Source organism: Nipponia nippon, unplaced genomic scaffold, assembly GCF_047370975.1.
Source record: "Nipponia nippon isolate SJK-2023a ecotype South Korea unplaced genomic scaffold, ASM4737097v1 scaffold_3, whole genome shotgun sequence".
Taxonomy (NCBI): Eukaryota; Metazoa; Chordata; class Aves; order Pelecaniformes; family Threskiornithidae; genus Nipponia; species Nipponia nippon.
Window position 1 is genome coordinate 93,765,684 of NW_028262347.1, and position 12,116 is coordinate 93,777,799.

The window sequence follows — 12,116 nt, forward strand, 5'->3', positions numbered from 1 at the left end:
GAAAATGAGCAGATAGGGAACAAGCCATGATTACAAAAATTTTGTGTTGCTTTGTGTTTTGCTTTTCAGCTTCCTGTTTTTTGGAGAAATAAACCTGGGATCAGCCAAGCTGAAAGAAAATGCTCCTTAGTTATTATTTCCTGATTACATTTAAATGCACGTTCAGTAACTGCCAGTCAATCAACTGGGTCGTGTTGCTTAACTATTGCTGTAGTGCCTTAGCAGAAAATCCATGTGCCCTTAACCATGTATGAAAATACCTGCAGCAGAGGCTTAATATTTTTTGAGTCAGTCTGCACTCCAGTGCAATTGCAATGTTAGAAATACTAAGTTCTAGTGCTGTAACCCACTTTGAAGGGGAGAAGATGATGCTTAAGAGATGTGAACAGAGGATTTTTCTGATCTTTCTCCTTCAGACTGAAGAAAGTGAGATGAAGCAACCACCAATACATGGCAAGGAAATCTGCGTGGAAAGAAGAATAAATTCTCTTCTCTTACAAATATAAGTTTTCAGCCCAAACTGCTATTCCCATGCCTTCCTTTTTTGTGCAAACTGCACCAAGAAGCAGACTGAATATTTGCTGTCCTGGCAGGGATGATAAGACTCTGGGGAGCAAGGATAGTTTTTCTTCCCATGATGTATTTCTTTCTGTGTTTTTTCCAGTAAGCAATGTACACTGTACACACTGGCATATGAACTCAAATAAGGAACAGTGGTCAGAATGTCTAGTTGCAGAATAGGCCTTGTGCTTCTGCTTAGTTTTTACCAGACAGAGCCTTTACTGGATACAGCTATACCTTCAGCTACTTTGGATATATTTTTCCTCTCACATTGACCCTCTGTGTCAAAGTTTGGGATTTGCTTTCACTCAATTGCCTGAATAGAGAGTTCAGTTATCAGCCTTATTCATGTGTGGTTTGAACTTTATGAATTAGACTGAAATGGGTTTTAAATAATTTGTAAGGCCTGAAAAAGAGGTTTACTTGCTTCATTACAATAGTTTTCAGCCCATAGCTATTTTTGCTGATGTTCTGCTCTTCAGCTGCAACAGCAAGATAGTGCCTTTAGATAATGAAGCAATACTGAATTTTGAATGCTGACTTGTTTTCCCTGGAACAGCATCAAGAAAATTAAGAGGTTTAGGTGCCAGGTAGAGATTAGAGGAAGAAAATGAAATTCAAAACAGGAAGCAGAGAGAGGCAGGCTCCAATTCAACCTTCATGACATTGCTCTCCAAGAGGAGAAGAGTATTGACCGGTAACTGGGTTGCAGGCTGGAGTTAAACGACGACAACTTGCCGGTTACTTTCAGTTCTGCAAAACTGCCAAGGAAGCGTGCCGTTTTCTACATGGTTTTCTAAAGCCTTTAAAAGAAAAATGATGCTAGAGAGTTTAATAGGCTGGGGAAAAAGAGAAAAAAAAGGCAAGCAAGCAGTCCGAACACGTGCCTCCCACTGTTTTGTTGGGCAGTTCTCCACATGTCTGTAATTCAGCTGCCTGGAAATAGTCTCTGCTGAGCCACCGCAGGACACCAACACATCCCTTGCCAGAGATGGGTGCAGATAGAGGGAAGCAACTCCAAGCTTGCCAGGTGGGTTAATGTAGTGCTGTCTACAGTAACAAAGAGCCTTGCCATGACTCAGGAGATATTTGCTCAGGCACAGCACCGGACTAATGCGTGCCTGGCTGATGGAGAAGGGGGCAGCTCCCTTGCGCCAGGCTGGCGCTGGCCGTGGAGACATACCTGTCTTTGCCCCTGGGCATCAACATCCTGAGGAAACCACCCCATCAGCTGTGAGCAGAAATAAAACAAAGTTAGAGGGGGCACTGCTGGCAGCTGACAAGAGCTTGCCTGGCAGGAGGGACTGTGGCCTGTGTACACTCTCCATAAGCACAGTGAAAAGCAATGCATATAGCAGCAGGGGAGACCTGCTTTCTTGTCAGGACAGCAACTCTTCCTTTCTGATAATTTAGCTTGGTGAGTAGGCATAGTTGGCAGTCAAAATATTGTGATGAGGGATATGTGGCAACCATCCTTTAAGTCTGTACTATGGCTTTGAGCAGCTAAGATGTGGGAAAATGTATATTGATACAGTTGCAATTAAATAGAAATGCCATTTTTTCATGCCTCATTTCTTGCTAGTGATTACCTAATACTAGATGTATTTTTTTCCCCTGCATGTACTTCTGTGTTGGTTGTAGCTCATATTTCCATTTTTTCCTTTTGTTTGAGACTCACTATAGTTTCTCTACCAGCTCCATATATTTTAAAACGTGCAATTTTTCAGAACTTACTCATTTTTCAGTTTAAAGTGGCTCCTGATGAATTGGAATAAAATACACAAATGCTGCGTGTCTAGGGTGCCAATGAAAACCTGCTTTGAAAGCCAGTAAGACAGGTTCGTCTGATGGAAACTCATCAGTGTGTATCTGGCCCTGACTGTTTTTCGTGATAATTCAGGGATGATTTTATGGGGTAAGCACACAAGGGTTGTCAAGGCTGCGATGGTGCAACTGTTGCATCATAGTGCATTTAGCAAATGATCACACTGTTCTCAAAAGGTTACATAGGAAAAAATACATTCCTGAATGGGACAGTTTTGAGCATTTTGAGCCAAGGAATAGACGATATCATTTTTCTGTTTTCCTTCTCTTCAGACAAATCACTAGGGATTTTTAGTGTTTCCAGTCTTACTTGCTGAAGCTGTCAGCTCTGAAGTGTTAAGAGGTCAGCACACACTCACTTGGCATGGGTTCGTGGGCTTGTCATAGTGTTTTATCCTATTTTTAAAAAGTCATATAAATTGCAAAGTCAGAGCAATGTTGTTCCTACTTATGCCAGTGACTTTTCTCTGAGCTCCCCACCCAAAACAAACTGTTTTTCAAACCAGTTCTGAACAGTGTGTTGGAGTCCTATATCTCCTGCTACAACATCAGCTTCTTACTCTCTCTCGTCTCACAGTGCCTTCTCCACCTCCCTCAGCTCCCACAGGGTCTATCTGGCCTGGACACCCCATGCCATCCCCAGGCCGCAGCACTGGGTTGGGCGAGAGATGGCATACTGCACCGTGGGTCTTGCAGCTGAGGGGTGCTGACCGGCTGGCCGAGGCATGATCTGCCTGTTGGCAAGCTGCAAAAAGCAATGCCATTAGCTGTGAGATCTTGTGGGATGCTGCCCTGTGGCCTTCTCCTCTACCAGGCTGGCATTGATTTTGATATATGGGAAGAAAAGGTTTTTAAAGCAGCTGAAGTGACACAGAGGTTGATTATGTGAACTTGGAATGTCTAGTGTGCTGGATACAGCACAGTCCATTCATAATCTTCCCTTATCAACAGCATAAATTAGCAACTCCAGCAGACCAATCGCAGAGGGTCTTGAGTGTTTACTACAGATGAGACAAATTTAGTGACGTTTTCATGAGCTGATTAATTTGTATTTATTCTGTCCTCTGACCTTCTGACACACTGAAATGGTTTTTCTTTTCTGCAGTTGTCCACTTGACAAAACAAGAAAAAAGACCTAAACCCTCTGAATACATCAAGGCATTGACACAATTAAAATCAAGGCATCACAAATTCTGTTTTAGTATAACATTAGATACCAGAAGACAAGCAGTGTGACTGAAACATAGCATTTCTGGGTGGACAATGCTTTAAATGGAAAACATATAGTATTGATTTTTTTTTTTAATCAGTGGTGTATGCCCACATATCCTTGAAAAGTTTGCTTTTGAAGTTGTCAGTGGACGATGAGGATTGTATCATGGAGGGGCTGGCTAGCAGTTGCAATTGGATTGAATTTCTTTGCTTCAGTTCAAGCTTTATGTGTTTGTTTATGAACCCCACGGTTCTACTCTGATCCTGAGCACTCAGCGCTCCAAGCCTGCAGTTTGCAAGCTACTCCTCAACTGGGATCAGCGGGGCTGCTTTCCCCAGTGTTTACTTCTAATCCAGAGCCACTGCAGCCTCTCCAGCTGGATCTGGGCCACGGCAGGGAAAGGGGCATGGCAGGACTGCCCATGCCACATCCCCACCGTGGCCTCCCCGTGGGGCACGTGCTCTGGCTGCTCGGCTCTTGCCCACCAAGAAGGGCTTTCTTTCCTATTCGGCTGGATGCTTGGAGATTCCTGAAGCTGAGACACAGATCACTAGGTTAGCAGAACAGGCTGCTTGCAGTTTTGAAGGAAAACTATGAAATGAACCGTAAAGCCTTGGTTAATTATTTTTCTTGCTGCTATTGTTTTTTACTGCTGCTGACAGTGGATTTACCTCTGCCCTCTCTCACAGAGATCCTGTTGTTTCTAATGGTTCTGTAAAAAAACTTGTTTTCTAAGGAACAAAAGTAAACTTTTCTGTTTTCCTTTCATGTTTATTCTTTCTCAATCTTTTTGAGCCATCAGCAAGCCTCAAAAGCAGCCCTTTCAGTAGCTGGAGGCCATGCCCAGTGAAGGGAGTAGAAAAGCAACCCCCAAGGGTCCCCCTGCCGCTCACACTGCCCAAGCCAGGGCACTGCCTTTCCTCGCAAGCCTTCCCCTCGGCAGCAGGGTGGTGGGAGACCAAAAGTCTTGGTTTTAATTTAGATGTGGCCCTTGAAGTCAGAGTGGCTGTTCAAAGTACCACACATCCTATTCATATAGCTGAAGTCCTGCAGGGACTGACTTTGATCCAGAGGTTGTGAAGGAAGGGTTTGAATTGCAGCTACACAGTGTGAGCAGTTTTATGTTTAATTTGTGCTGCCTGCAGCCTTCTGCTCTTTGTACAACAGCAATGCGAGGAGAAATCATTCCTCTGAACTGTGTTACTTCGTACAAAAGGAAAACCCTGTCCAGGCCTCGGGCCTCCTTGCTGTGTCTGAAGTGTGGTGTGCAGGGCCACCTCTCCAGCAAACCTCGTGTGCCCTCTAGCTGCTGCAGGCTTTCTGGGAAACTGAAATGTCTTCATTTTCTATAAGCCTCGCTGAATTTCACTTTTGGACCCAATAGGCAGGTCTTGAAAACAAATTTTTCAATAATTGCAGTTACAGCAGCAGTAGAAACCAAATGGCTGATTGCAGTCGCTCCTGCCTTGTTTGCTGTGGGATGATCCAAGAGAAAAAAATTGTGCTTGCTGCTCACGCTGGGAATTTGTAGCTGTAAAAGGTATTTGTGCGGGAGTTTACTTACATGTTCAGCTGGAGCGGGGGAGAGTGACATGTCAGCAGGATGATTCCTATGACATCTAATAAGATGGAGAGTGGACATGTGCTGTGGGGCGGGGAGCCAAGAGTTAGAGAGTTGATGATTTTTTTTATCATTTTGTTTTGCACAGGCCTTTTGTGAGATGTTTCTCTGCACAGAGCAAATTGTTGCCAGCCCATGGGCACGGTTAGCTGGGGCACTGGTGACTCTGAGTGCCTTGTACTTTTGTCTGTCCCAAAGGGACTCAGCAAAGGTGGGGGAGCCGCTCCTGCTCCAGCTGCCTTGCAAACACAGCGATAAAGTGTGTGAGGGCATGGAGGGTGGGAAAGCACTGTTTATGGTGGCTGGAGGGCAGTGGTGAGGAGGATTTGAACACAGCAGGGAGGGCATGTCACACACCAAAATGCCCCCTGTATCCTCTCAGATATGAGTGCTGGACAACATACTGCTGTGACAGAGAAGGGCAGTCACACCATGGGGTATGGGAGGACCCACACGTGTTCTTCTCTTTTTTAGCAGTCACTTTCATACAGAGCAGGGGGGGACAGCACCATTGGCCTCGGCACTGCCTGTAGGCCCAACAGCTTTGAACAGGCTTAGCTGCAAAATAGGTAATGTTGTAGGGTGGCAGTGCTGGAGGGGTCAGGGCAGGGACAGGGCCCCTCAAGCAGCCACAGCTGTGGTGATGGGTCCAGGTGGGGCACATCTGCAGTGATGAGGCCAGGCTGCCCCTGCTGGGGTGGTGGGGAGGGCTGCTGGGCAGGCACCGGCAGGTAGCTGTGGGGTGGGGGGGGTCCCCTCTCTTGCTGTCTTGGGGGAGGCTGGGCCTCTGGGCAAGGTGGCACCTGCCCCCAGTTCAGCCCGTGGGCAGAGCAGGCAAGGGGGCTGTAGGAAGAAGCGGTGTTGAGGAGAGGGCTGAGCTTTGCTTGCCACCAGCCAAAATGGGCTTGGGGAAAGCCAGCCGTGCTGGAGGAATGGCCCATGCGCTGTGGAGAAAGGGATTAAAATGCCTGTTGGGCTGGCTAAGTCAGCCAGCCTCTTCTGGTGCACAGCAAGGTAAATGCATAATTTTCTGAAGGCTGGAAAGATGATGTGGAGCAAGCAGAGATGGCAGTGAGGAATTTTTGTCCAGACATGAACCCTACTCTCTAGGGATTTAGCCATGTCCTGGCTGCACCTGGGTGGTGGGGGTTGGCATGCCTGAATGTGAAGGTAAGGCCGTCACCTCTGTGAGGTCTCTTCTCATGCCAGGTGGGCAGGAAAGCCTCAAATTGTAGGGGAAGAAAGCCTTAAACCATAGCATTTCCAGACCTCGTCGTGGGATCTTGTGGAAGGTAAGTGAGCTAAAAATCTGCACTATTTTTTTTTTTAAGTGGTATTCCCTCCACTAAGGAAGAGGAAATTGCTTTTGCTATCTGTGCTGAACTAGCAGTCCAATGCATTGACAGAGCAACTCTTGGTTTTTTAGTATTCCACCAAGGGGGCCTGACTCAGCACCTGTATTTTTTTCTTTTTTTGCCTTGTGTGTTTAGTTTTTGTTTTGTATGTACCTACCAAATTGTATTAAGAATATCCCCCAGTTAGATTTAACTGCAACATTATTTGCTTCATTGTGGCTTATTTCCTAGGAGAGGCTTTGTGTCTGAAAGAATTATAATAGAAGATGTTGGGCTTAACAGCATGTACATCTTCCATATTTCAAAGGCAGGATGGATCCTTGCTTGTATGTTTACCAAAATTATAGTGCAGGTGTTATATAAATGTGTATTTATAATATGTATACACTGTGGGCCATCTCAAAATATTTTACTTACTGCTGCTAGCAGGCAGAATGGACAGCAGACAGTATGAATATCTGCAAACCTGCATTGAAAAAACCCACTCAAATGTAAATATCAAGCACACTATCAGTGTGCTTCAGGAAGCCGTGCCGTTGTGTGCGTCAGGTGCCATGGAAACATCTCCTGGTGGTAACACGTCCCTCAGCTTGTGCAATGTGACTCCGGAGGCAAGCCTTGGGTACAAGGAGTCCACTTCCACTAGCAGTTAATTTCTACCTTCGACAAAATCTGGAGTGAAACTACCGATTAAGATGATGCCTAGGAATTATGCTACGATAAGTTAATTGCAGAGGAACAGCCCAATGGCTGTGGTTAGCTTTGGCCAGACTGCATGGATTTGTGAGGGGAAGAAAGGTGATGGTGTCTTCTGAGCAACACAGCTGAAATACTGACACTCTCCTGCAGTCTAACATGGGAGCGAGCGCCTCCCTTTCAATTTGTGTAAGTGAACTTATATCTGGCTTCTTGAGTCCTTTCTTACAGCCTTTTTTATTTCTGAGAAACCTGGGCTTCTTCCCCCCAATGCAACTGCTGCATCTGAAGAGGGAAAGGGAAGGCATTTAGAGTAATATATCATAGATAGTTTAGAGGCTTTTTTTAACACCTCTCAGCTCGTGTACAAAAATGCTGTAAAATAGGTTTGGTACATGCTGATATTGTTCCTTTTAGGTAATTATTAATGCTTTAGCATTAACAACACGTTCTAATCTTGCTTATGTACGGAAAAAGTAAAATGTGGTCTAGGTGTTTCAGCGTGTGTTTGTGTGCTTTCACCATGGCAGCGCGGCTGCATGCGGCCTCCTCAAGCTCTGGCTTACGGCTTTACTGAAGGCGTGTGCTTTATGAGCTGAAAAACAGATTTTCTGTAGTGAGTCAGCTATGCATCTGTAGGAAAGTCTTTCCTTTTTCCCTCTGAAAACATAGTAACAAAAACATTCAAGAAGAGGCTGGTTTTAGAATGTGTTGGGATGATGCTACAAAAAATTAAAATTCCCCTTTAAAAAGAAATGCAGATACTGTTTAAATATTCCTGATGCAGAACTGGTAAATCTAGGTGTTCCCGGTTTGGACTTCTGTGTTCATGGCATGGTGTAAAATGTGCGACTTGGTAGAAATGGGTCCTCTCCTTCGTGACTGCGAGCGTAGCCTGCCTGATAGGAAAATGGCGACAAAATGTAGCACGGTGGGTAATGTCACCCGCTTATAAGGCAAAGCAGGGGGTTTGGAAGAGGAGAGCAAGAGGATGAGGGAGCAAGGGCTCCTCATGGCTAGGCAGCATTTCCCCCTTCCTTGAATACATTTCCCTGAGGGGTGCAGTGGGGCCCAGCTGCGGAACCTTCCAGAACCGGCTGGAACCGGCCATGCCCTGCCCGGGGCTGAGGGAGTGCCCGCCTCTCCTCACAGAGATCCCTCAGCCCTGCTGCCGCCCTGGGGCGCAGGCACCCCGTGCAATGTCCCACGTACTCTTCAGCCCACATAGGCGGCCTCTCCATCCTAATAAGATGAAAAAGCAGTTTCCGAATGCAGGTCATTCATGATTTCTCACATATGTTTTTGCATCGGTTATAGGGGTAAGAAATTCAGAATAACCGGGCAAGCAGACAGGAACCCTTTACCAGGCTCGTGCCGTGCTGCTGCTTAAATTCCTCTTCTGTGTCCTCCGTGAATCTTGCATATTTTGTCTCTGTGAATTGGGTGGAAATTCACAAATTTCATGGGGTTGGAAGGGCTGTGCACTAGCACTCGGTCAGCCTTTCTCCTGACTGCTGGGACTTGTCTTGAGGAAGGGGTTTAGCAACCCCCCCGCCCTAAGCAAGGTATCTGCCTTGACCTGGAGCCCCATTTTCTCTGAATGTAGGTGTGAATGGGTTTTATTAGGATTTTCTCCATCACAGGTCCTGTCTCAGCTCTACAGAAGAGTGATATTAGTATTTTAAGGACATGCAGTAGAAGTAAAATCTGTACTAAGATGCTATAATGAGGAAAGTAGTTTTACCCAAGATGTAGACCCTTGGATCTTAAAATAATAAAAATGAGTTTCGGCTTACTACTTGCCTGTTTTTATTCCCCAGAAATCATTATCTTCTATTCAAGTCAGGCACACAACAAATAAAGTCTCACCAGATCTACAGTTCAGCAGAGAAAGAAGCACATTTGGTGTTCCTCTGGAAACCCTCATGCAGGATGCAGAGCAATGCGGAGTTCCTTTTCTTGTGACACAGATGGTGGAGTACCTAGAAGTATTTGGTAAGTTCATGTTTTCTCTGATTAGCCTCCGAAAACTGTTATTCTTTGTTTAAGCTGTACTTTTCAGCTGTAAGTGCCGAACAGTCTATTTTTACAATTGTTATGCTTTCTTAGAGGAGCTCTTGCTTTTTGAGATTCAGTTCTCATCACACACATACGGTAATGCAACCATTGCTTACTGTTTCATATTTCTTCTTAAACAGGTCTGGAGCATGTCGGTATATTTCGAGTCAGTGGCTCAGCAAATAAAATCAAGGAATTGAAGCAGAAATACAATCAAGGGGAAAAAGTAGACCTTATTAATGATGGAGATGTTGATTCTGTGGCCAGTCTCCTGAAACTCTTTCTGAAAGAACTGCCAGTGGCTGTTTTTCCAGACAACATCTGTTCTGGCTTGCTAAAAACTTTCCAAGGTACAGAATGGGCACATTCCAAGCTTCTGTGCTTTCTCTGACAGTGGCAGATAATGTGTTCATTGCATCTTCCTATAAGCAAGAATTTAAGTTTCCTTAACCCAAGACTGATGTTTAATTGCTTCTGATGTACCAGTCTTCCATGAACTTGTCTATAGTCTTTTTTTTTTTTTTTTTTTTTTTTAATCATTAAGGCTTTTGGACTCCTCAACATCCTGTGGCAAGGCATTCTGCAATCCAATCCTGTATTCTTTGAGAAAGTACCTCTTCTGCATGCTTTCTTTTTGAATTGGATACCTTACTCGTTACTGAGATATAACATTTTTATTTTTGATCTAATCACCATGCCTGTGCCTTTATATAGCCACTGCCTCACTTCTCTCTTTTCCAAGCTGAAGCCTCTTTCTCTATTTAACCTTCCCTTGTACAGGAGCCTTTTTGTACACCCCTGTTCCTGTTTAGTACTTTTTACTATTTTTCTGATGGTCTTGGACAGCAGTGTGTGGAGCAGCATGAAGTGTTCAAAATGCACAGCCAAGTTGAGTACCTACAGCAGTCCACTGTCTAGTTCCTTATTCATGTCTATAATGGCTGAGCTAATTTATTCAGATGATTCTGCCCAGTGATTTTGAGTGATAAATAATTCAGGTGTTTGCATACAAATAAGTGGGTTTTGTGAGTTAGATTGCAGGTTACTTTTGTTCAAACTTCATCTGCTAAGTGCCAAGTTATGTATGTGGTTACCAAAAAAAGAAAGACAAAAAAGAGAAAGGAGTAATTTTCGTCAACAACGAAAGTCTATGCTGAAAGATCTACAGTTTTTTGCAAGCAGCTTGTTTTGACTACCCTGAACAGTCTTGCTATTCTTTTTTTCTTTCTTTTTTTTCCCCCTCTTTATCCCCTTTTCCATATCTCTCATTAATAGGTTGAACACCATGGGTCTTAGCCTTTATGAAATGTATTTTTTAGGGCTAAAATTGCCCTCTAGGGCATGATTTACTTTTCACAATGTCAAAGCTACACAGATGTGTCCTGGTGATCTATGGCAAATTTGACCATCAGCTGCCAGTTACTGAGCAGTGCTGTCATCTCAGTTCTAATAACCAGGAGACTTTATCGTACTAATTCTGAACTGCTGATCAAATAGAGTTGTTTGTGAACCCATTTTCTGCCTTGTAACTCTTCTCTGAAGAATGAGAACTAAGAAAATGCTAAGTATCTCCAATTTAGATTTTTAAGCATCTCTTGTGTAACTACAGTTGCATATTTATAGAGCAAAAATGTTTTGAGACTGAGAGCTACCAATTAGTCAGGAAATGAAGATGATGTGGGGCTGAAAGGGTACAATTTCTTATTCCTCTTAATGAGAATCATACAGCATGTGTAAAATCTCTGGGGAGAGTCAAGGCTAACAATCTTGTATCACCTTTAAAGGCAGCTTTAAGGATTCAGGTACATGACTACTGCCTGCAATTCCATTAGAAAAGCAGCAAGTGCTAGATGATTCTGACATAACAGGAAGAATAGCAGAAACTGTATATAAAACTCAATATCTGGAAAATCCATGGTACTTAAATATTAATATGTGAATATTGTTGCCAAAATTTAGTGTACAGATTCTTTGTTTAGGACATATTTATTCTTTACTTTGCTCTAATATATTTTAAAGCCTTCCCTTTTTCTCAGATCTCTAATAATGCCTATGATGAAATTGTGTTATTATTAGGAATATCTATGTAATAACTTTTTTTCCCTCCCAGAGCACAAAATCCACTCAACAGAATGCATAGAGAACCTGAGACAGTTTCTCAGCTGCCTGCCCAAAGCGCATCAAAACCTTCTTCAGTTCCTGTCTGCTTTCCTGTTAAAGGTAGCAACATACAGTGCAGTGAATTTCATGACTCTGGAAAACCTAGCCATTGTGTTTGGACCTGCTCTTTTCAGGTGAGTACTCTCTATTTAGCTACCTTAAATAGTACTACTAGATCACACTTTACAATGAGGCTTTCTGTCATAACTCTATGTCCAATAGTAAGTGCAGCATTTTGAAAGTTAAATGTTTATATAGTATATTATGGGCAGATGTGACAGATTCTGAGCTGGCTGACCACCGTTACCTTGTTAGGCACTGACTGTACAGGGCCAGACTCAAGTAAGAAATCACCTGAAGAGGCATGAGGAATGGCGAGCTGTTTAATGAGAACTGCTCCTCTTTTCTTAGCCAAGCTAAGTGCTGGCTGTGGGGGTACTCAGTTGTTAGCCTTGATTCTGAAAAGCTAAGGCTGACTTTGACCTTGTAATAACATTTGATACCAGAGAAAGGAATCTCCTCTATCAGGAAAGTAACTCATTCTGCCCTTGCCACTAAAATGCAGGTTGGCATCCAAGCAGAGGCCAGCTGAGCTTGCAAGCAGTTAGTGCTTGGCTGAAGCTAGAGA

General features: G+C 43.9%; 1 protein-coding gene across 1 annotated transcript in view; it reads left to right on the plus strand.

The window, feature by feature from the left end:
* Positions 1-1,571: 1,571 nt before the first annotated feature.
* The window catches only part of FAM13C (family with sequence similarity 13 member C), a 141,045-nt gene continuing 130,500 nt past the window's right edge, over positions 1,572-12,116 (plus strand). Inside the window, exons 1-5 of the mRNA XM_087764860.1 lie at positions 1,572-1,591; positions 7,124-7,459; positions 9,091-9,265; positions 9,469-9,678; positions 11,439-11,622. Coding sequence (XP_087620986.1) covers positions 7,430-7,459; positions 9,091-9,265; positions 9,469-9,678; positions 11,439-11,622 — 599 coding nt within the window. The 5' untranslated portion in view covers positions 1,572-1,591; positions 7,124-7,429. The remainder of the gene's footprint in view (positions 1,592-7,123; positions 7,460-9,090; positions 9,266-9,468; positions 9,679-11,438; positions 11,623-12,116) is intronic.